The sequence below is a fragment of the Aptenodytes patagonicus genome, chromosome 15, assembly GCF_965638725.1.
Source record: "Aptenodytes patagonicus chromosome 15, bAptPat1.pri.cur, whole genome shotgun sequence".
In the NCBI taxonomy this organism is placed as follows: Eukaryota; Metazoa; Chordata; class Aves; order Sphenisciformes; family Spheniscidae; genus Aptenodytes; species Aptenodytes patagonicus.
Window position 1 is genome coordinate 7,228,280 of NC_134963.1, and position 23,824 is coordinate 7,252,103.

Consider the following 23,824-nt stretch of genomic DNA (forward strand, 5'->3'; position numbering starts at 1 on the left):
TTTCAAGGACGTATCTTCTATAAATAACTTCTGCTTGACAAATTACAGTCTAATATATTTTGTCTTTCCATGATACCAGAGTCTGCTAGCCCCTTGCTGTTCTAGCATTAGAGCAACTAGTCTGGAAATAATTAGTTTGCTTTGGCATTTCCCACCAGCACTGAGGCAGGTAGGAATTGCTCACGGAATGAAATCCTGCCTTCCTCAAAGGAGGCTGCTGCCTATACAAGCATGCAGGTTTTTAAAAGCAAGCAGTAAAACCTGTCAGTCAGAAACTTAGTATTAATTCTGTGTGCTGATTTCCTTTGTGTCCGGTCTTCACCTCAGAGCAGTGGTTAAGAACTATCACAAAATGACTTATGGAACTAACAGGAATAATAATTAGCCAAAGCTGCTCTTAGCTACCAGTCCAGACTCCAAACTAGTGCCCTCAGGTGGCAGAACTCTATACTTCCTCCGACAAACAAATTATTTCAAACGGAAATAATCCTCAGAGTGAAGGATTTGCTTCAATACCCTTCAGCAATTCAGGAGCAGCATTCTGATTTCAAGTTTTATACATGTCAAACTAATATTTAATTTTGACCTAATATCTGCCTTATAAGTGAGGATACGAGAGAGATACTGAAAGACAATTTAAAAAAAAAAAGGAAAGGTAAATGTAACTACAAAGGAATGGTTTAACAGATGTAACATTGAAATACTTACAATTCTTTTTTAAGTTCTTCCACTTTCTTGTTCTCCAGATTTAGAAGCTCTTTTGATTTATTAAGTTCCTCTTCATTTTTCAGGTTGTTTTGTTTAAGCATGTCCAACTTAAAGAGGAAAAAAACCCTCGTTACACTAATGAAACTATACAGTTCTTAGGTGTAGCACTCAGAAAAGATACTTAGCAAAATGGGGGCCTGAGCTGAGCTGTTCCACTTTTTCATCTTTAGTCTTTAAATTAATTCAGCCTGTTTGTACTGAGAAGCATTTGTCTAACAAAAAATGTTATGAGACTTTCTGCATTCGAGTCAAGCAGCACAAAGAATTCGAAGTCCACTGAAGAGCAGCTTACAGTAATCTGATGCATATACCCTGATATAAAAGGTAAAGCTCCAAAGCACCTCCATTTTAAATGCTATACAACTCAAAGCACTGTTGTTTTTTTTTTTAAATTCAAGCTTGTTGCTAAAATTAGCTGTTCCCTTGATCTTTATTCCTCTAAGACAACTGATAAAAAGTTCTGCTTTACCATACCTTAATTTCTGAGAAACAGTAGGCTGTATGTCGTGCTTGCACCCATAAGAAATGAATTCCTTTCGGAGGTCTTGCTGCATGGGACAAATTGTTGTGTATCTATTTACTGAGCTTGCATCTACCGCGTAAACAGCACAAGCTTGCGAACCTTATTTGTTCACGTTCAGCAACACATTATATTACATAACAGATAATCTTCAGCCATTCTCATGGCATTACAGGACCCTGTGGATTTTTTTTTTTTTTTTTTAAATCCAGAAAGTGAACCCCTGCCACTGTTAATGTCACCGCTTTTCATTCTCGAGTCATCAGATCTCGTTGGAAGTCAGTACTGTTTCAGCACAAACTGTGGCATTTAGGTTAGCCCAGCTGTTCACTACCCATTATTACGTGAGCTGCAAAAGATGAAAGAGCCATCAAAAAGAGGCCTGCAGATCTCAAGATCTGCAGAAAAGATGCCAGTTCAATGTTAGACTAGATACGCTGGGGCAAAAGAGTGTGAAAAAGATAATTGTGAGGACATTTTTCCCTCCTTTGAACCCTGAAGTATCACAAAGTGGTGGGAGGACGTAGACCGAAGAACAAGTCCCTAGAGGAACTGCTGTACACGTTGGACTGTGAAGTTCTTTGGGACCACTGTGCTCATCTATTTGTATAGTGCATAGCTCAGCAGAATTTGTACCTCGTCAGATCACAATTCTGATTAACAGAAAAGTGGAAAAAAAGAAGGAATGATAACGTTACACATGCCAAGATCACAAAGAGGATGTACAGAGCAAGGAGTGCACTATAGGTGAGAACTGGAGCGGTAACTTTTGTGCATTAGGAGCACTGTTACTCAGAGTTCTGTAGCACTTCATTGGAGTGTGAAGTTGCACCCCGTACTTACAACCAGGGAACTGAAGCACAGAGCGGTCACATCTAAGCAACTTATCCAAAGCTATACAGCAAGACTGATTAAGCCTTGAAGTTAAACCCATGTCTCTTGATTCTGTGATCTGCAAAAGCTGCTGTAGCATCCAGAACTCCCATTACATAATTTTTTTTGTTGCTGCACCAAGATTTAAGGGACATGACCTTATATGCTGTAAAGTATTTGAAACCACATCCAAATTACAGAAGAACATAGGTTATATGGCTATATAAAGCGCCTAGATTTGCCATCAATATGCACTATCTAGTAAGTTTTATCAAGACTGAGTATTGTGGTGGGAAGATGACAGAATCCACTCTTGCCTAAGCTAATTCTCTGTAATTCAACAGTTGTTCCTTACCAACTAGGCAGAACATTTCATATAAAAGCATTTAAATGCGATTACTTCATTCTGTAGCTTCTCATTGGTCTGTCTAGAGTTCTCCAAAGAGGCCAAAGTTTCAATCTTTTCTTTGTGAATGGCATCCTTCTCTTTGGTCACCTTCTCCACAGTCTGGAAAACATCTTCTGCCATTTTGGCAGCCTACATATAAAGGGGGGTGGGGGAAAAAGCAGCGTTACCAAAGGGGGCTCTGAAAGCAAAAGATGAACCACAATACTTTATGCACAGCTCCACTGTTTGCCAGCTGCTTTCCAATCAAACAAGGACTTCAGCTGGGAATTTATTTGCATTTTGAAGCTGCATAAAGTATAAAGATAAATGGACATGAGAAGATTCAATTCCATGCAGAAACAGATCATAACCCCATGCTTGTGTTACCACCGAGGAAGCCCATTTCTTCTTTTTTTAATTCCTGGATTTCTAATTACCACCATTGTGATTGCTCTTACGACTTATAGCCACTTTAGACAGTAGTAGTTCAATAGATATTCACTTCCAACAGACTGCTCTATTTTCAGAAAATGTAGAATTATAAAAAGCTGTTAAAATTTTGAAAAAAAGAATTAAAAATCAAATAGGAGATAAAGCCAGTTATTGCATTATTTCAGTGTTGTTCATTATGCCTTCATAAAAGGAAATACTTCACAAGTATATTAAAATATCTAGGTAGGCATAATACATTCCTACAGTATATCTTGATTCCAATTTGTATTCAAAGTTATTTTATGGGCTTCAAGCCCCACAAACTGAAATTCAAAATAGTATTTGGAATTTGTTGGTGGTGAATACAAAAGACTTCTGTGAATAAAAAGAACACCAGAATTGCCAATGTCTTTAACAGACTGAAAGTCCTATAATGTAAATTTAAATGGTTCTCCTACACTACTTTTTATCCAATTACATTTACAGGAGCAGTACATTGTTTTGTATTTTTTGAGTAACCCAAATTTGTAATTTAACATAAAACTGCACAAAGACCTGATCTAAAACTGTATTTATTACTACTCTAGCTTTCAAGCTGCAGAGTACTTCAACAGAAGGAGCTGCTCAATTTCTCCTACCAGATTGAGGAAACAAAACTTCCTTTTATTCACAGTTTACGTTGTTTTCTTGCAACATTCAGCAACAACATAGGCTTTTATATTTATAAATAAATAAATTTAAAAAAATAGAGTTAGTGTCTTTCAGACTCACAGTTACAACTTGAAAAAAACCAAAGTAATGTAGTGAGAGAGACCATAACTCCAGCCTGTTTATAGTGAGATGAAGTGCTGATTGTGCAATGAAGTGCAGAGAGGAAACCATTGGGTTAGTGCTCAGTATTAGTATAACCATACTTGATTGTTTAACTATGTGTTTCAATACCTCAATTTTTTGCGTTACTGTTTGGGCCTGGAGAGTCTCAATTTCTTTTAGTTTCAAAGCCAGATTGTTCATCTCCTCCTGCAGCATCTGATTTTTGCCCTGAGAGACCAGCAATTTGCCTGAGAGGTCACTATTAGTTTGTTTTAAAAGTGATACTTCCTTGTGCAGTTTATAATAATCCTTGGAGAATTTCTCCTTCTCTTTTAGTGTTTCTTCCTTAATGATGACCAGACTCTTCTGTTCAGCAAGCAGGCTGGCATTTTCCTGAAGTAACTGTATTTTCTCCTTCTCCATCACCTCATGCCTGTGTCGAAGATCATCTAGCCTCTTGGAGACACAGCTATGCAAGTCCTGGAGCTCTGCTTTTGATTTAGACAAGGAAACAAAGTCACTCTTCAGTCGTTCGATACTGGAAGCGAGCTGCTCTGTCTCTGCACAGAGGCTTTCTTTTTCTTTAATTATTTCCACCAGTTTAGTTTCAGATTTTTCTTTCCTCTGAACTAGAAGTTCTTTCTCAGTCAGCAATTCTTTATTTTTCTCTCTCAGCTCTTCTATCTCCTTCTCCAAGAAGCTGATGTTGCTTTGAAGTTCCATACGTTCCAACAAAAATGATTCCTTGTCCAGTTTTCTAGCTTCCTTTTCTATGGTTAAGTTTTCTTTCATAATCTCAACCTCTCCATTTAATTTCTGACACTCATCTTGCAATTCAGTCCTCTCTCTGGTCAGCATTTCCCTATCAGTGGAACAGGTCTTGAATGAAGATGACAGGACCTGCTTGGCATGTGATACGGCAGCCAGTTCATTTTCTAATGTTCTTTTGGCATCCTGGGCCTCTTGCAGAAGATCTGAAAGGTCACATTTACAGGCTATTAGCTCTTGATTTTCTAGAGTCTTCTTACTTAGTTCTTCCTTGAGGGCTTCAATGGAATCTTGGAGCATGGCATTCTCTTGGGCCAGAGCTCTCTTGGCTGAGACATCCAGTTCATGTTCTCTCTTCATATCAGAAACTGCATTTGCAGAAGACTTGTTTTCATCAAGAAGCTCTGAGTATTTGTTCTCCAATTCATTCTTCGCTTGAAGAAGAGCTTCATGGTGCTTTTCAAATTGTAACAACTTACGAAAACCAGACTCCTTTTCTAAGTTCAGTTCATTTATTTTCTCAGTAAAGACTTTCTCAGCAAGTACAGCATCTGCTGTGGCTTTAGCAAGCTTTTCAGCAATTGCCTTATTTTCATTTAAAAGTTCCTCCCTTTCAGCCAAAAGCCTTCGTTCTGATGAAGAAAGAGCCTCTTTCTCTTGAACTAACTGGTTACACTCAGAATTGGTTCTCTCTCTTAAGGCTTTAATTTCCTCAAGAAGATGAGAGAGACTAGCAAGGGAATCCTTCAACTCCATATTGTCTTTCATCGCTTTTTTAAGTTCTTTACATTCAGTCTCGAGTTCCGTTTGCATCTCTTCCGTTCTCACTTTTAATGCTTGGTTTTCACTAACCGTATTGTCTAAACTCACACGCAGCTCTTCTATGCTTTTAAGAAGCATCTCCTTCTCGGACTGCAGACTCTGACTTGTCTGCAATAGACTGTCCATTTTATTTTCCAAGGCTGTATGTGTATTTTTAAGATCTGAGTATTTACCTAGGGCTGAATCTCTCTCTGCAGTCAGAGTTGACACTTCTTGCAGTAGCTCTTTTTGATCTCTGGCCAGGGCCTCACAAGAACTTTCCAGCTTCTGAATAACATCATCTTTGTCTTTAACAACGGCATCTTTCTCTTCCAAAAGTTTCTTCTGATAATGCTTCAGTTCTTCCCGTTCTTTGATATGCTTCTGACATACCACGTCCATGGCATCTTTGTTGGCCTGAAGTTCTTTCAGCTGTTGGAGCAAGGCTGACTCTGAAGACCACAGAGCATCATTTTCTTGAGTTATCTTCAGAAGGTCTGCCTGTGCTGCCTCTATTTCAGAGAGTAATTTGCTTTTCTCAGAAATTAGTGCTACCTTTTCTGTGCTTTCCTGCTGGCTTTTGGCCTCAGCTTCTTCCTTCTGCTTTAGGATTTTTTTATTTTCTGAATTAAGTTCTTCATTTATTGTCCAAAGTCGTTCTTGGTCTTGTTCCATTACTGAAATCTTTGATTCCAATTCTAGAAGTTTTGATAACAAGGAACCTCTCTCTAATTTTAAAGTATTCCCCTCCTGTGCCAGAGCCTCTTTTTCTGATATCAAACCCCTCATCTTGTCTGACATTAGTTCAATCTCTTTTCTGGCTGATGCTAACACAGAGCTTAAGGGCTAAAGAAATAAAGTCAGGGAGAAGGGAAAACAAAAATGAAGTCAAGCAGACAAATGAGGAATGTGGTTTAAGGGCAAACAGAGCTATTGTAATTTAAGTTTTTAAAAAGTGTATACACTGACACACAGTCCCTGCGTGAATTCAACTGTTGACAGCCACCACTGATATTTCATTACAAAGCACCCACCATCCACAGGAAAACTTTTCCGTGGTTAAATAAATTTAAAAAAAAAAAAAAAATCATGGTTTGAAGGTTCCTCCATACAAGACTTCATCTTGTTTTTAAAACTACTCTCAACAAATTTTCTGAATGTAAATTACTCAGAAAAGAGCCACAGAATTATTTCATGAGAATCTAAGGGAATTCAAATGCAGGGAGTTATATTAGATACTGACTTCCAATTCTCAAATTCACCTTCTATAGCTACTTGTCCTCATGATTCTGTCCAAAACATACTGTCATAACCCATTTAATGCAAAACACCACATCAGTGGTGTATTTAAAGTTAACTTGTGTGCCAATTTATACACTAAATATTTTGCTAAAGCATGAAACAAAGATTATAGCAAATAACTAATGAGGGATGAAAGCAAGCAGCAATGTCAAAGAAACATGAGAAAAAAACCCAGAAATTACTAAAGTCAAGCTACATAGTAAGTAGTTGCACATAATATGGGATCATAGTACAGAACAAAATTTCAGGTCTGTAACACTTTTAAATGAAATAGTTCACAACATTTTAAATAAAATTCATGCATTTAAAAAACAGAGAATAACATCTGGATCCAACTGATTGTGCTGAGCCAGATATCTATGAACATAAAATGTTAACATCAAAGAACGATATTTCATGGATTCTTGTGTAATCTAGAGAAGACAACCAGTTAATTGTGTATGCTTCTCTTCCCTAACCAATATTAATCTACCCTGGAAAAGTTCAAAAAAGAAACACTGCAAAAATCCTACTATGAAATGATGAAGCCCGGCAAAAAACAGTGATTCACTGAAACAGAAAGATTTAAACTTTAAATTACGCGCAGAGTAACAAAGTATACGTACTTTGGCCTGTTCTGCTTCCTTTTTCAGCTCCTCGGCCTGTGTTTCCAACTCATCGTTTTTCTTTTGTGCAATTTTCAGTGCCTCTTCTGCATCCAGCAAGTTCTGCTTCAACCCTTTGATATCTGCATCATGTTTCGTGATCATCTCAGAAGTTTCTTTTTCATACTTTGCCTGAAGATCCTTATACTGAGTTTGGCTAGTCTCGATTTGCTTTTTCTGACAGAAGATAAAACAATTGGAACACAGTTAAAGAAGCAGCGGTACTATATTCTGCACGTAGTTAGCTAGTGCTTCTTAAATTTCTTCTTACCATGTCTGTTAGTTGATCCTGCATGTTTTTCAGTTCTGCTTGATGAATCTTGAGTGTTTCTTGCTGACTCTGCTCAGCTTTCCATGTTGTCTGCTCCACATTTTTCTGAAGCTGAACAGCCTTTTCATTTGCTTTAGTAAGCTCAAGTTGTATTTGCTCCAACTGCCTAGAAAGACCAAATAAAAGAACATTACTTTTTGCTGACAGCACGACAAGCACAGAGACAAAAGACTCTAAATTATGCTTAAGTTCTATTTTCTGTCCAAGCATTTAGAAAGAGATTTAATTCTTTAACATATAGAGAATGTTCTGCTAAATTAAATATATACGAGTGAGACCAAGCACTTGCCCGTGTGCAGAGCAACACAGCTGCCAGTCACCTTGCCCCCAGCCTGGGGTTTTGTAAGGTAAAGAACAACTATTCTACATACAATTTTTATTTGAAACAAAACACATTTTCTCTTGCTAGAAACGTGGGTCAAAAATGTGACCCAAAGTCTTTTATTATATATCCAAATAAACCAAGCTTATCAGGTAATCAATTAAGAAGCACAATCACAAAACAGTCTAGATTATTAAAATGTTCGTTTACTCTGGACAGTAAGAAGCATGTTACCTAAGAATTTTAGAATTATAAATGTTACATGCTCTTCAAATCACTCTGAGGAGACTGTTTGGATGAATTTAGTTTGATAGAATTAAGTTCACTTGTCGTATCAATGACATTCAGGAGCATCTTGTTCAGATAATTTACAAAAAGATAAAATGAGAAGCAGGGAGTGCAGGAGTAAAGAATTAATGTGAAAATGTTCTGACAGTGATGGAATACCTTTCTTTTAACCGGAGCTCATCATTCATTTTTGTAAGTTGGGCAGAGCTGTCTCCTGAAGACTTCATGATCTCTGCAATATCATTTTCAAGTTTGGCTTTAGCTTCAATCAGTTGCTGTTCTCTCTCTTCTCGCTCCTTCAATTTCTTCTCCATCACTGAGCAAGACAAAGGTTAGCAGTCTAGTAAATTTAAGAGAAAGGGTACGCACAGCCTAGCTAGAAGGTAGTAAAAAACTATAAACACAGCAATATTGATGCTACAGAGCTTGCAAATTACCCCTCTAAAATGAAAAATTACGATTGTTTGACCTTTGAACTGTTAATTGTAGCAGAAGGCTGAGAACTCTTCAGACATAGTAAAAAAGCAACTAGCCAAGAAATCTTTATTTCAGAATTGATTCACTTAACTTCAGGCCATGAGAAGTGGCTACGAGTTCCACCCATATCAGATGGTAGTCAAGCAATATAATAAGAGAGGTATGCACATCTTACAGGCAAAACAACTCACCAGCTATTTAGTAGAGCAGCAGAAAACAAACAATGCAAGCAACACAAAGCTACAGTAAAAAAAAATTACTCATTCCAGGGCAGGCACTGCCACCAAGGGCAAGAGCAGCCCTTGGGATGACTTCTACAGTCCCAACAATGCCTTGAAAGGCTTGCTTACAGGGTACATAATCACTCTTGATTTCTTTCTACGCTGGTTTTAAATTGAGATGTACAACTAGAAAGATACAGCAAGACTCCCTCCTATGAGATAAGAAGAAGCAGACAACCAGACGAATGTACAGTCTATTTTATGTCCCTAAAAAGAAAACACTACTTATGGACAAGGCTTCTGTGAATTAACTATCTTACGCGTGTAATTCTTCAGCACGGTCCCCAAGCTTTTGACTGGTATCTAACCATTACGGCATGATTTTGTGGCAACATCAAGCAAGAATTTAACTATTGATTTGGAATACACTCAGCCAGGAAATCTTCTGCCTTACTGCACTATTCCCTTAACATCACCATCCCCTTGCTGCGTCACTATACACAGTGCCACAAAAGCTGTTTTCTGCTTAGAAAAAAGGCTTTCTTTTGAAGGCAAATGCATTTGTGAAAGCATTACATACTGTGATGTGGCGAGCTGAGCAGGAGGCATACGAAAGCACAAAGCTGATGCGTTTTTCAAAACATTCCATTTTATTACTTCCTTACCAGTCAAACTAGACTTCAGCTGTTCCAGTTCTGAAGACATGAGTGCAAACTGCTCTTCTTTTTGGTTTAGTTTTTTTATTGTTTCTATGCAAGTAAAATTTTGAAAACAAAGTTAGTAACTACTTAGATGCAGACAATTCCACCTACTCGCAAGGTATATTACTCTTAAGAGAGGCTGCGCATAATCCTGTCCTTTCCATAGCTGCTGAAACTGCTGTACCGCCAAGTGTAAGTTTGAAAGCACATGGAGAAACACCCTTTATTTTGCAGCATTTATTTTCTGCAGCTTTTTATTTCTTTATTTTGTTTAGTTTAGCAGCAGACATACCTTGCATAGTTTGTTGAACGTTTTCTGCTTCATCAGCTGCACTAGTAAACTTTTCTTTCTGAAAAATGGATAAAAACCTAAGGTAAGGTTTGGTAACAGCAGTATAATTCAACCACTGAATTTATAGTAGGTATTTTTCAAGTACAAAACAGAACAGTCTTCACCTCTATTATAAATCTGAAGTTTTCGAATTACAGTTTAGCATAGATATAGTCAGCAACATAAAGCAAGATTTTCCCTTGCCTTGGTTGCAAGCAAGTCCCTAAACTTTCAAAATAACTTCTCCATCAGCTAGCATAGCAACAGAACTGCAGCCACAGAGTCCTGTGTAGAAGACGTGATTTCTGGGCTTCTCAATGCAAGGAGCTATCCATGCTGCTCACAGGCTGCACAGTGGACATCTGCAACCCTGTGATCAATCTCATACCAGTGTTTTCCAGCTTTACCAGCATGAAGAGATGCTAGACTGTGAAGAAAAGGGAGGATATTGAGGAAGGTAAGAAGCAAGACTCTTCCACCAACTTCAACTATTTACTATGGCCATGGACAGATTTTATGAGAGGGATAGTTGAAAGCATGTCTTTTTGTTACTAACTCCGGTGTAGTTTCTCAGGAAAATCCCACCCAACTACAGAATACTTGCAAGTTTAATTAAATTTGCAAAATGAGAAATCGGATGAAAAATGTCTTCAAAAACCATTTGTAAGACGCGTATAGCAAGCATTAATTTGTACGACAGTTATAACAAAGGGCCATGCGTTCCTTAATGAGTAGTCTAAATTTAAACTACATGCTGCTTTTGATTTGGTTTAATATTTTATCTGAAATCCATAAACAGATGAGCTCTATTTAGACAAAACACCTGATAACACAGAACTCGGGTGAAATGCTCTTTTCATTCTGACATGGATCCTGTTAGTCATGAACCCTTGCCTTCTTTTCATGAGTAAAATAGCTTTAAAAAACTTTGCTCAGTCAGAGTTGATCCTCAGATTTCAATTACACTCTCACCATGAAAACCAAAATCCAAAGGATAAAGTCAAAATTTTTGGGTATTACTCACCAAAACTTGAAGTTCCTTTTCCAAACAATCTTTAACTTGATTTACTGCACTCAAGTTTTTCTCAAGGTCAAGAAGCTTTTGCTCTTTGCCCTGCAGTTCTTTGGCCAGATTACTAGCCTAACGAAGATGATGAAATGGAGTAAAATAAAATTACAAACATGAATGAAAAAATAGGAAAATTAAAAGTTGAATCTGAAAGAAATAACTATACTATTAATATCACTGTAAGATGAAAAAATAAAAGAAACTGAACAAAAACAATGTGATGTGTTAACTGAGCAAAGCTGATTTCCACTGATGACTACATCACAGTACTAACTGCATCTTGGAATACATTTGAAATTGTTAAAATTTAGTTCTCTTGGAATTAATGGTAAAACATTATTTAATGGCAGACATTTTTGAGTACATTCAAAATTTCCAAACAAAGTTAAAGCATCAGTTGAATTAGTAGTTTTGGTTCTTTATTGTTTTAACTTTTTTATCTGATAAATTTAGCATTTATGTTTCAACTGGCTATTCAGACCAATACACATACGGGGATGTAATTTTTCAAAAGGCTCTGTACCACACCCAGGGGTAGTGCAGAAACCCAGCGTGAACTCAAAAATAAAGTCAAAGGTCCACAGAAATCTAGCATCTTGGAACCATCTGTGAAGGGTTTAGGAAAGCTACTTCCCGTTACTTTCCCACTACTCTTAAAATTAGAGCTCTATCTTGTCAGGTCATGCACAGATTAGGGATGTGGAGGAACCCCTAAAATGAAATTATATCTTAGCATTTTTATTCCTAGCTGCAGTGGCGGAACAACTTTCAAGTACTGAATGCCATGCTATCAACTTTAAAGAGACATTGCATCCAAAACCAAGAAAAATCTCGGCAAGATGTATCATGTTGCAGTCTGTGCTTCAAAAATGCTGTGAAACGGTGCCCAACAACATCACTGCATACCCTTGTCTTAAAGAAAAGTTCCACAGGATCTTTTTTGCTTTCTTTTGTTTTTAATAGCCTCTTCCATCATCTTGTTTGATGAGAGGCAAGGTAGTGAAGGTACAGAGGAAACATTTCCCCATTGAGCCCCAAGTCACAAAGGTTAAAAACTTAAGATGTGTGGATTCTTCTCCCAAATAAGACAACAAACTAACTTTTCCATAACATGAAGCTTTCAGCAGAGGCATGCCGAAGCCTGCAGCAAGAAAGCGCAGAAAGAACTTTTTTCTTTTTCTTAGTGGTGCAGACCAAGCACTAGAAACCTGTTGAGAGACGTGACCCAGTGAACGCTTTCTCTAAACCTCCTCAGATGGTACTAAGATACGCATTCAATAAAACTAGTTTTTTCTGTGATGTATTTGCGATAGCAGATTAGAACTGTACAAATGTAAAATAAAAACAAAGTAAAAATAAAAGGATGGATGTTGATACAAACCTTGCTACTTCCATCAACCTTTTCAGTCTCTAAATTCTGAATTTGTTTCTCAGCTGCCTCAAGCTGCTTGCTAAGTTTCTGGATTTCCAATTTACCTTCAGAATTGGCTTTCTGAAGTGCAGCAAGGTCCAAAAGCTTTTCTTCAGCAGCTTTGATCTGTGGTGTAAGACTATCAATAACTTTGGTTTGTTCATTGTACTTGGCTTGCAGTACCTCTAGCTCCTTTACCTTTATTTCAGCTTCCTGTAATTTGTTTAAAGTGTCTTCCATTTCTACTAGATGCTGATCTTCCACACTTTCCAGTTTGGTCTTCAGGCTTTCCAGGTTTTGCTCTTTCTCCTCTGTGACTGCCAACAGTTTTGCTTTCAGTGATTCAATCTCTTTTAAATGATGAGATTTTTCATTTTCCTGCTTCAGTTTTAAATTTGACATTTCATTTTCGTAGTCTAATTTAATCTTCTCAATCTGAGTCTTCAACTCTGCAAATTCTGCTGTCTGAGCCCCTACACCTTTGCTGAAAGAAACTTTCAGCTCTTCCATTGCTTGTTGATGGGAGGCAATTGCAGATTCCAGCTTCGATTTCCACAGCTCTATGACATCTGAATTCTCCTTGTTGGCATGATCAAGCTTAGTTTTCAAGGATTCATTTTCTTTTGCCATTCTCTCATTTGAAGCTGAAAGTGATTTGATCTCTTTCTGCAACGCTTCTTCGCTAATTCCAAACTTCTCTTTCAGTGAATTCATCTCATTCTGATGTTCTTTGCTAACTGCTGCCATTCTTTCTTGCAAAGAACTTATTTCTTGTAACAATGAAAGAGAAGTGTCCACATCATCAATGTGTTTACTAGACTCTAATCTCCCTCGAAGCTCAGCTACTTCCTTCACCCGCAATGCTAGATCTCTTTCTAGTTCCATGATGCGAGATTTTTCTGACACCGTGGCCACCTATGATTAATAGCATTTCAAGAAAAGAAGAAAGAATTATAAAAGATATGTTTAATACAAAGACACTTAGGCCTCATTGAAAAGAAACCACCGAGTGTTGCAAACTAACATCATTAGTGTATTCTTCCTCGCATTTTGGATTAGAATATCTTTGAGTTTCTTTGTCAACTCCTATTTCTACGGAAATTCTAAAGAAACCTTAAGTAAAAGTAAATGCTGCTTTTACATGGAAGGCTGTGAAACAAGACCAACTGTTGTTTCATTTATGTATAAATTATTGCTTTAAAAAAAAAAGGAAAAATGTCCACGTCTTTGTATTACACGCATATTATATTCTTTCTAAAGGTGGAATTTATTTAAATTCATTTTTCTGAAGTTATCTGGAAATAACGACTTGCTAAACAACTTACAAACTATGCTTATGCATATTATCAATGTTTAACAAAATATTTCTCAGAACCACTTTAAAGCAGACTGAAAAAGAAAGGAGAACCCTGAGGTCTGTCTTTATTGAAATAATTGCTTCCAAATTCATCTCATGCCAGCTATAAGACTGTCAGAGAAAAATACAAACACATTTTTAGCCTACAAATCCTTTGAAACTCCTTCTATATCCACTCCATTGTTCTCTCTGAAAAAGCGTCCTCACGTTATCTGAGCTTTTCACTGACTGTTGAAGCAGTTTGTGGTATGGAAAAGCATGCAAAGCTACCACAACTATTTCTAATTAGGAAGTTACTGTTTCAACCTCCCTATTATACCAACATCATGAAAAAGATACTACTTACCTGCAATTGCTTTTTAAAAGTACTTATTATAGAGTACATTTTTGGTTTTATAATATTCATCCCTACCTCAACTTCAAGAAAAGCCACGTGTGAGCATGAATCTCTTTCTCTCTCTCCCCCCCCCCGCCCCTTAAGAATTGACATCTGCTGAACTTCTGACTTGGGACAAAGTATGTCCAATAATATTTTGACAGGCAACAGTATTACTAATGCTACTAGGATATCCATGAAAAGATATCCATGTCATGGGTGGAAAAAAAAGAACCAAAAAGCCACTGCAAACCATGATTTAGCAAAACAAGTAGTACAACAACTATCTAAGACCTCAGCAACCAAGCCCCAAATACTAAGTTTGTGTTAAAAGCATCGGCACAGTCGATCTTACTTCTTTTGGATTTAATGAACTTTGCTACTTCTAAAAATGAACCACTGAATATTCCTTTATGTCAATTCACAGTCCCATTTGCTACTTTTGACTTGGATTCAAGTATTAATTTTGCAGTTTTAAGACATCTTACCTGAATTCTTCTGAAGAAATGAGTATACATATACAGGCATACACATACGCAACACTGAAGCTCAAAATTAATGCTAATTTTTAAAGTGTTCCAGCTACATCTCTAGCAGGTACTGATCATGGTAGGACCAAGGATATGTTTCGGCACGTGTTATACCCAGAAGACTGTGTCATCAGAAATCTTCCACAACACAAATCAGTCTTGTTATTTAAATAGTGAAAACCATTACCCTAGTGTCTTCTAACTCCCTCTGGAGTTTGTCAGCTTTGGTCTTTTCAAAGAGCAGGCTCTGTTCAAGCTCCTTAATGCGGGCATGCTCCAGTTTGGTCTGCGTCTGTTAGTAAAAAGGGAAAGGAAGAGAACACAACGGTGCCACCATCACATGCCAGCACAAGAGGAGGGAGCCACATGCAGGCCGTGCTGCCAGAATCTTCTACCAATGATGAGCAGAGAAGATGCAGTGGATAAAATGAACAGGGAAATGCTATGGATGAGAAAGATGGACTGAAAGTGTAAATGGACTGAGTGTAAAAAAATAAAAAATAAATAAAAAAAATCACAAACGAAGAAATATGAACAAAAAAGTTTCATGCAGCCAAGTAGAAGTTATTTATCAGTACATGAAGTTTTCAGCACAAATTAGAATAGTTATGTAAAAAAAAAAAATATATGTGTATGTATATCTGTACCTGTTCTAACAGGATGATAAATCCCTTTCCTTGTCATCCCACTAACTTTTTTCTTTAATGTATCGGGCTTATTTTATAAATGATTTAGTTATGAACCAGCGGACAAAAATTCATCACTGAAGCTCGTAAGACAAATTAAAACTTTTTTTTTTTTTTTTTTTTTTAAATAGTGGCTGTATCTCAAGTCTCAGCCATAAAAATCCTTTTTGCTAAGACCTGGGAACACTAAGGTTCACTTGTCACTATGGTATGAATTATTTGAATAGAAATAGAAAGAGAATGGTTGTCTATAACTGCAGAACCCTCCTAGTTCTTCCCCCTCCTCCTCTTTCAGGAAGGAAGCAAGCAGCAAGTAAGATTCTCCAAAACCAGGTGAAAAAGTGAATCAGTCTGGTTGCTCTGTTGTTACTGAAGTCTAAATGCATTGAACAAGATGTGGAAGTAAGGAAAAAAAAAAAGAAAGATCTTTGTAATTCTAATGGGTTCCTAAAGAGAAGCAGGAAGCCGATGAAACTGAGTGGGTACCTCCTTGCCTTTTGCTTACAACGGGGTAGAATTTTTAGCAAGAACACAGAATATTGGATATTCTGGCTTGATACCCAGATACTCCCAGAGGCCTGCAAGAGAGCTTGAAGTTTGAGAGATGCAGGTAAAGTCCAGCAGCTAGTTCAAATCTGACCTGCACCTCTGAAGTGGGGAAAAGGGGAGGGGGAAAGAAAAAAGAAATAAAAAGAGGTAAGAACGAGGTGCCATGCTTATTTCTGAAGTGCCGAGATTTGAGTACTGTGTCAATCTTGACAGGTCACTGTTAGTTTAAATTTACTAAACAATCCAAATTAAAAGGATTATGAAAGTCTATTGTTGCTTCACAGTGTCTTTTCCAAAAAGAGCAGCTTTTCAGGGCTTGCCCACATCAAGAGTAAGGTGGATGTCCAGAAGAAGACTGAATGAATTTCTGCCTGGGTAGGCTAAGATGTGTTTATTAACCGAAGAAGTGGCATCCATCAGTCTGATGAAAGTTACCCCACACAGCTTAACTGCCGCAGTTAATTTACTGCGGAACAAAGGCGGTAACCCCCAAACCCTACGAACTACTATTAACAGAAAAGAGTCCTGCAGCCTGAACAGCTACCCACTGAACACTGGATTGAAAGAATCCGAAAAGGCAGGAAGACGCATCTGAATAATTCCAAAGCCACACTGCTGCCAAAGCCACAGCGCAGCGGTGTGTGCACAGCTGGCAGGACACTGCTGCTTCTCTGATCTTTGTAATATGATATTTAAAAATCCCTGCAGAACTGTGTTATTTATAGAGTGACAAGCTGATTAGTACTGCCTCCAAACCAGCTGTAGCAGTTAAAGATCTTATGTAGTCTCTGCAGAGCAAGTGGGATGGGGATGAGCCTCTTGTTTTGCTTCAGGCCCGTTCTCCTCCAAACACAGTATTCCTTCTGACAGCATCAAGTTATCTTCTTTCCCAAAAGCATGCAGGCATCTGGCGGTTTAATTTTTTAAACATTTTTCCAGCTGAAAACAGTTGGCTGTTTTACTATGTAGTTACTAGGTCCAAAGTACTAAAATCCACAAACGCTAAAAGTTGCTTCTTAGATTTGTCTGTTTTTTGAAATTCCATAGCAGATTTGTTTCTCTATCAGTGGAAGATCTTCAGTGGGGAAAAAGAACCATGAGAACACAGATTACTGTTTTGCCTCCCACAGCCTTTGAAAATGGAACTAAGTATTCTAAGGGAAATGACAATATTTTATAAGCGGCTGTAATTCAGTCCCCTCTCTGAGACAGGTTAGTATTAGTTCTGATCCACAATAAAATTAGAAGTCTGAAAAGTAATCTATTTTTAAAAATTGAATATTCATACCTTACTTGCTCTAATTCACCAAAGGGGTCTATTGAAAACCAAGAAACCCCAAACCTGATAATTGCAGAAATCTCCGTGCATGACTTTGCAAAATATGCTATCTTAAGTTTTCCTATGCTACAAAAAACCCCAAACACTCTGATCATTAATTTTATAGACATCGCTTTACTACTGCAAAGATCAGATATACCATCACTGATTACTGAGGGGTTTTTTTAATCCCATCTCTTATATATTACAAAGGGAAATAAGTCAAAATCCTACCAAAATGGAAATAAAAGATAAAAAAAAAAATACTCCAGAGATCTTTGCTGGACAACTTTTTCCCCATTTAGGGCATGAGGGATTATCCTTTAAACAAGTCTGATTTCCAAGGGACAGACTCCAGTTTCCCTGAGGTAAAAATCACTGCAAAATTTTGAATCACTCAAATTGTTCTTCTCAGTTTACTGTGCTCTGGGTTTCCTCAAAGAGAAACATAATCATTTAGACATTTCTCTCTAGATGATCAGGAGAGAAGAGTACTACAAAAAGAAGAAAAGAATTTTATTGTAAACCTTAACTTGGATGGAAAAGAAAAACAGAAAAGGAAAAAAAAAAAATCCCCAACAACCCACCAGCAAAGGAAGCATCTTCACCTTCTCCAAAGCTTCGCAGTTAGACTGATAGGGAAACGGGACGAGCCTTACTCTGTGCCTTGATCCTTTAAGAGTTCCACTCAAATAAACTTCAGAGACCAGTCATCAGCTATTTTCAGCACTTGTGTATTCTAGCTACTCTTTCATTTCAAAATAAACCTTACTGTTAAGTTTATTTGACTATAGGTCAAACGGTGAAATTGTGCTGAAGCCGTAAATGCTGATAATCAGTTCTAGGATAGGGGCAAGACGACCTTCAGTCCCTTCGTGCTGGTGTAACAATCACAGAACACGACTGAGATTATGAAGCATTAGCCTAGAAACTAAGTGATCACCCACTTCTCTCCTTTAGAGAGTGAAGATGTCCATTTTTATGGAAAAATTACAATAGGGAAATCAGGAGTAAAGATAGGATTAAACAAGGAGTGCACAAAACAAGAGAAAGGAAGGGCACATGCAGATTTACTTCTAACACACTGTGAGCCTGATTGGAAGAACAGAGGAGACCCAGATCGCTGAAGTAGCTTCGCAAAAGGAACGCCTAAGAATACGCAGCGGGAAACCAGTTTTAGTCTTGAGAACTTTCTATCTCGGCTGGGGATGCAGCGGAGGAGGCAGCCTGGGATAAATTTTCCTGAGTCCAATCAAAGAGAGGGCTTTTAAATTCCACTCTTCTGAGCTATGGAAGCAAGAGGGCTGCTTAAACATCTTGTAAGGCAATTTCTGTTACCCAGTAACATATATTTTTCCTACATAATTCAAAGAGAAGCTACATGAAGATACAGTAAAATCAGACAGCTCTGCACGCTAATTCTTCAGATGTTTTTAAATCATCTCTCCCCTTAGCTTTTCATGCAAAAAAACCCCAACTAATAAGGGGAGGTGGGGAACATACCCATTTTTTTCCGCAGAAAAATTAATCAGCTAATTGCATACTGCATCTATTGAACAGCAGTAGGAGCTCACAGGAAAGCATGCAGGATTTTGTGAAGAAAACAACTAAAATCCTACATTTAAATGAAAGGCATTTCAAGATCCTGGACAGTCATCTTCTACAAGCTCCTATACTCTTCAATTAGTTGCAAAGTTTTTGACCCTAAAGAATTCTAATGACACATTCGCCCTCTCTTCAGTTAATGGGGATTACAACGTTTAGTCATTACACACATTCTTTTCAATAAATGTTGTAATTGCTCTGAAAGCAACATGCACACAAATACTAGAGTCAATGTTTCAATAACAGATTATGCAGTTAGTGAATAAGTATAAGCATTTTCTGCACACAATCTGTTAACATGGGATGTCTCTGCACATTCAAGTGCCCTCTTACATTTTCTGGATCTTCCGAAATCTGCCTCTTTCGCTATCAGTAAAATTAAAAAAAACAAACAAAAATATTTCACCTGCAGACTTAGCACTATCATTCCAACACAAACAACAAGATACATTTCATTATCTTGAATTCCGTTTAAACTCTAAGTTATGCAACTTGACAAACCAGAGTCTTTAAGATGGCTTGCCATGACTATTGACTGATTTAACAAAAAATAAAAAATTAAAATTTTCCATGGACTAAACAATAAAAGGAGCATTCTGTGAAGAGTCTAGGTAGGTATCTTAAAATGAATGGAAGACTAAAATAAAAGAAATGTTATATGAAATGAATAATTTTCATAAGGCTAGCACTTTAATCATAAATGGTTCACAGGAACACAAGTTAATTAAGTTTGTACTTCATGCTGTGCACGAAGTTCTAATATTTTTATGATTAGACAAGAACAGAGTAAACCAACTAAAAAGTATCTTGCTTTTTAATTTGAAATTTGGGATAAAAATTGGCAGTGTTGAAATATCTGAGAGTAATCCTTCATTAAATGTTTTCTATTCTGATTGTGTAATAACATACTGTGTTTTAGCCCAATGTTACAGTTATACCAACAGTAGAAAGATAAAAATTGCACATGTTAATTGCTGTTTAGATTTTGTGTGCAATAACTCTCAGGACAAACCATTCTTTGTTAATCAATCTTCCCTAAGGAAAGCACAGGGATTATTCAAAAAAGTGATCAAAGACAAACAGGACTAGTCTTCAATATTAATTTTCAACAGCATAAATATTAACTTGTAATTTCATAACTTCAAAATGATTTTTTGGTGGTGGTTACTCCTAAGCAATTTCAGAAACATTAGTAAGATCTAATATACAATAATGTAAAATATCAAAAGGTAGAGTTTTCTATGAATTTATTTAACTACTCTAAACAACTAAAGCCATTCCACAGTACAACCCTTGCTGAAGTGTGTAACTGAATTACAGGTGCAACCCTGTAGTTTCAGGACGGTTAGCTTGCTCAAGGACTGCAGAACTGGGAATCACTTTCATGTGCTTTGCATATGCTTGGACCAGTACTGCATCTGTTAATCATTCCTGCCTTTCTCTTCCAGAGAACAGTACACTTAATCTGAACTGATTGCATTTCTGTGTCCTACTATATATCCTGTTTCCAAAGCTGGAGATATTTTACCTCTAGGTCTCCTTTGGTAATGGATTCTTCCTCCACACGGAACTGAAGGTCTTCAACTTTCCTGTGGGGACAATTCATTAAAATTCAGATAACTTTCAAAGAAAATGCTTTCAAGCTCACTTTTCAGTGGAAATCAGAACTACAGCGACATCGTTATGATTGTACCAGCAAACTGCCAGAAACATTAAGGAGAAATCTCTCACAGGAAGCATCAGAGAGAAGGAAAGCTGCTGTCTTTAAAATACAAGCACTGACAAAGTAAGGCATCAGTCTTCCTGCAGCTCTATAAAGAAAGTATTTTGTTGCATTTTCTGACAAGTTAAAAAGAAAACCTTGAAGTCATCATTGATCCTCTCATTCTTTCACCCTTCTGCATGTCCTCAGAAGAGGTGACCTAAATGAACAGTCTGATCTCATGTTCTGTATATTCTACCATTCACCTAAGACACAGTCAGAGAGTTAGGACACATCCAGGATACCCACGGGCCTTCTAGAAGTGCGCTGGTCAACTTGCATCAAAACTCTAGCACAGACAAACATATGTTAGGTGTCAAGATGAACTGCAAGATGCAGAGTGGGAGCGCGAGCAAGAACGTTGACTTGCCTTGCTCAAACAGGAGTCTTAGAATGAGAAGACAGAGGTGAGAAGCTTATATCTGACAAAATAAAATTTGTAAAAAGTTTTTTCTTCCCTGCCCTGACTCTGGTATACCCCAATGAACAAGGGGCCAGATCTCCTCCTTTTCCCCTTCATCCTTTCAACGCTGTAAGATGCTGCAAAGGAATAGACAAGCACGTCGTCTTTCCTTTGAATTACACACATTGCTGGTGCCCGCAGCTTGCCTGACAGATGTAGAAATCATTGCATCAGAGAGTTACAAGTGATGGATGTCTAAAATAAAAGGACAATAAGAACTTATTACTGGAAGTGGGTCTTATCAATGTGCTTTGGGAAACAGAGGATTAAAGATTATTTGACTTCAAGTCGCTGCTGAGACTGACTTGAATACATATTACAGAGAACTTTCAAAGTAAATAAGCCTAGAGTGGTTAGGAGGAAGGAGAAATCTTACACTGCCGAAGCCATGAAATGTTTTCCCGGCTGTAGGACGTCACTTCAGTGAATGGGTAGCAGGTGCACAGCAGCACTGTCACGCTGCCTAGCAACACGCTGAAGGTGAGCTCAAGGCCATGGAGGATTGCGGTGAAACAGACCCCCACTGACCTGGCACTCAGTGAAAGTAGGTCCACAGCCAGGCTGCCGGAGGTGCTGCAAAACTGCCTTTTTTTTTTTTTAGATTTAAAAACCCACTGCATTATTTCATAGAGAACATACAAATAATTCCAGACCTAACTCTGCTGCTTGTTTTGAAAATTCAGTTAGAGTGGGTCCCATAAAAAGGCAGCACGAAGATTGTAAAGGAATTGCCCAGGGTTTACCACTGCATTTTCTCATCTGTGATTTCTAGTTTTAGGCAGGCTTTTCAGAGAGGTTGACATCTGACTGATTTCAGGGATGCACACAAGCCTACAGGGCAGACTCACAGTGGGTTTCTAAAGAGACCCTTGCTTTTCAAAAGCATTCCAAATCTACCAAAACAATTTATCAGATTATTTCCTCACCTAACCTTGACCCAACAATTTATCAGGTTATTTCCTTTCCTAACCTCACCTTACCTATTTGGTAATCTCAGTTCCCTTCCTCAAATGGTTATGAAAGGGAATTAGAAAAGGCATTAAAATTAATGGCTTTAATGATTTTCCTGTAAGAGACAGACCCTACCTAGAAGCACATGACCAACAGTAATAAATTATTCACAAGAGAACTAAACTGTAAATTCCTAATCCAGCACTGTCAGGAAATGAGATTATCAAAATTTTCATTTGGAAGTGGAAGAAGAGTGTTTCAAAAAGATCAGGTATGATCCATTAATTTCATATGAGTAGGAATAAAATCCTTCATAACAGAAAGCTATACTAAAAGGAATGAGTTGCATGAAATTCAGCTATAAACAATAATTACAGCCTCTAAGCAAGTCCACTTTCTTTGGCTTTCCCTCCCCAAATTTAAGAGAAGGGTTTTTTAGTATTAATTTTAAGAAACTGCAATATGATTTTATACAATAATTGCCCATATCTGCATTATTCAAAATTTGTTTCGTATTTGAGAGTCACCACAGCATTTGCTTTTAATGCAAAGTTTGCTTTTAACAGAGTTATACTAATGAAGACAGTTTTGGGTTACCTTTTCTCTTCCTCAAGCTGATTAAGAAGCTCCACTTTCTCCCTATCAGCAGCCTCCACCATAGCTCGTAGCTGGTCCATTTTTGCTTCCATCTCCAGGACATGCTAATCAGCAGGAGGAATAAGAACAAAATCTACTAAGTTGGGCAATACATGAATTTTTTCCAAGTTCTATACCTCAGTAATCACAATTTGGTAAAGCGATGGGCCAAGGGACAGGAATCTTATCGTACTCAAATATGTATATAATAAAAGATTGTAGAGATGTGTGGAGAATTTCAACGAAAATGAGTTAAATGAAGTAGATTTGCTATCTCATCAAGCCAAAGCTCCCGCAACGAAGATCTCACAGGTATGGACTACTTTCGTTTTAGAACACCACCTCTTACTCACAGACCTTTTTAATAAGAAAACACAATTTTGGAAATTAAGTCAATTGTATTAAAGCCTCTATTTTAAGAACAGCAATACCACTCTTACCCGATCGTGTCCATCGCGCACAAGTGCTAATTCCTGCTCTATTTCCCCTACGTGACTGGTTGCTTTTGCAACTTCTGCCCTCTCCAGGTCCCTTTCTGCCAGGAGCTGTTCAATGTGTTGCTGCTTCTCCTTCAGTGCCTCCTGTAGGGCTGTGGTACCAGAAATTTTTCTTGCATACCGGGAGGATGTTTCTGTCAACTTCACAAAGTAAATACGTTAAAAATCATTCTGTATCAAGTGAAAACAAGGGATATCTCCAGATTCTACAAACATTGGGTTAGTAAAGGAAATGCTTTCTGTAAGCTACTGTACCTTTACCTTCTCCTTTTACATTTAAATGACTTAATTTTCTAGAATTTAACAATGGCCATACATATGTGTAGTAAGACTGCTTTGTAGCAATCAGCAGCTAGTGTCTCAGAGACAGAAGGGTTGAAGTGAAAACAAAAGGCTGGCCTCAGTCGAAGGTGTGCTTAGTAGACTCACACAAAGCTCATTATGTTCCTAAGCACCTTTTTGCACTAAAAAACAAGGCAGCCTTTTAGCAAGTTAAAAGCATTGTGCCTCTAGTTATCAAGTCATCATCTTGGGTCACCAGCAACAGTATAACATTTCTAAATACCCTATCAAAAGCTTTTGGAACTCCAACTAGCATTTGGGACCTCTACTATGGCAATAAATCATCCAGGAT

General features: G+C 37.6%; 1 protein-coding gene across 10 annotated transcripts in view; it reads right to left on the reverse strand.

Moving 5' to 3' along the window:
• Positions 1–23,824, reverse strand: part of CLIP1 (CAP-Gly domain containing linker protein 1) — a 72,621-nt gene that overhangs the window by 14,455 nt on the left and 34,342 nt on the right. For 4 of the 10 annotated variants that reach the window (XM_076352640.1, XM_076352638.1, XM_076352639.1 and 1 more), the window contains exons 6-20: positions 23,134–23,331; positions 22,655–22,758; positions 20,410–20,470; positions 19,215–19,247; positions 14,911–15,015; positions 12,431–13,375; positions 11,005–11,121; positions 9,942–9,999; positions 9,614–9,697; positions 8,410–8,566; positions 7,581–7,746; positions 7,271–7,486; positions 3,924–6,209; positions 2,562–2,699; positions 709–815 (exon numbers count right to left, since the gene is read on the reverse strand). In XM_076352640.1, the coding sequence (XP_076208755.1) occupies positions 709–815; positions 2,562–2,699; positions 3,924–6,209; positions 7,271–7,486; positions 7,581–7,746; positions 8,410–8,566; positions 9,614–9,697; positions 9,942–9,999; positions 11,005–11,121; positions 12,431–13,375; positions 14,911–15,015; positions 19,215–19,247; positions 20,410–20,470; positions 22,655–22,758; positions 23,134–23,331 (4,775 nt within the window). The remainder of the gene's footprint in view (positions 1–708; positions 816–2,561; positions 2,700–3,923; positions 6,210–7,270; positions 7,487–7,580; positions 7,747–8,409; positions 8,567–9,613; positions 9,698–9,941; positions 10,000–11,004; positions 11,122–12,430; positions 13,376–14,910; positions 15,016–19,214; positions 19,248–20,409; positions 20,471–22,654; positions 22,759–23,133; positions 23,332–23,824) is intronic. The other 6 variants (XM_076352646.1, XM_076352642.1, XM_076352644.1 and 3 more) reach the window with 6 other exon arrangements.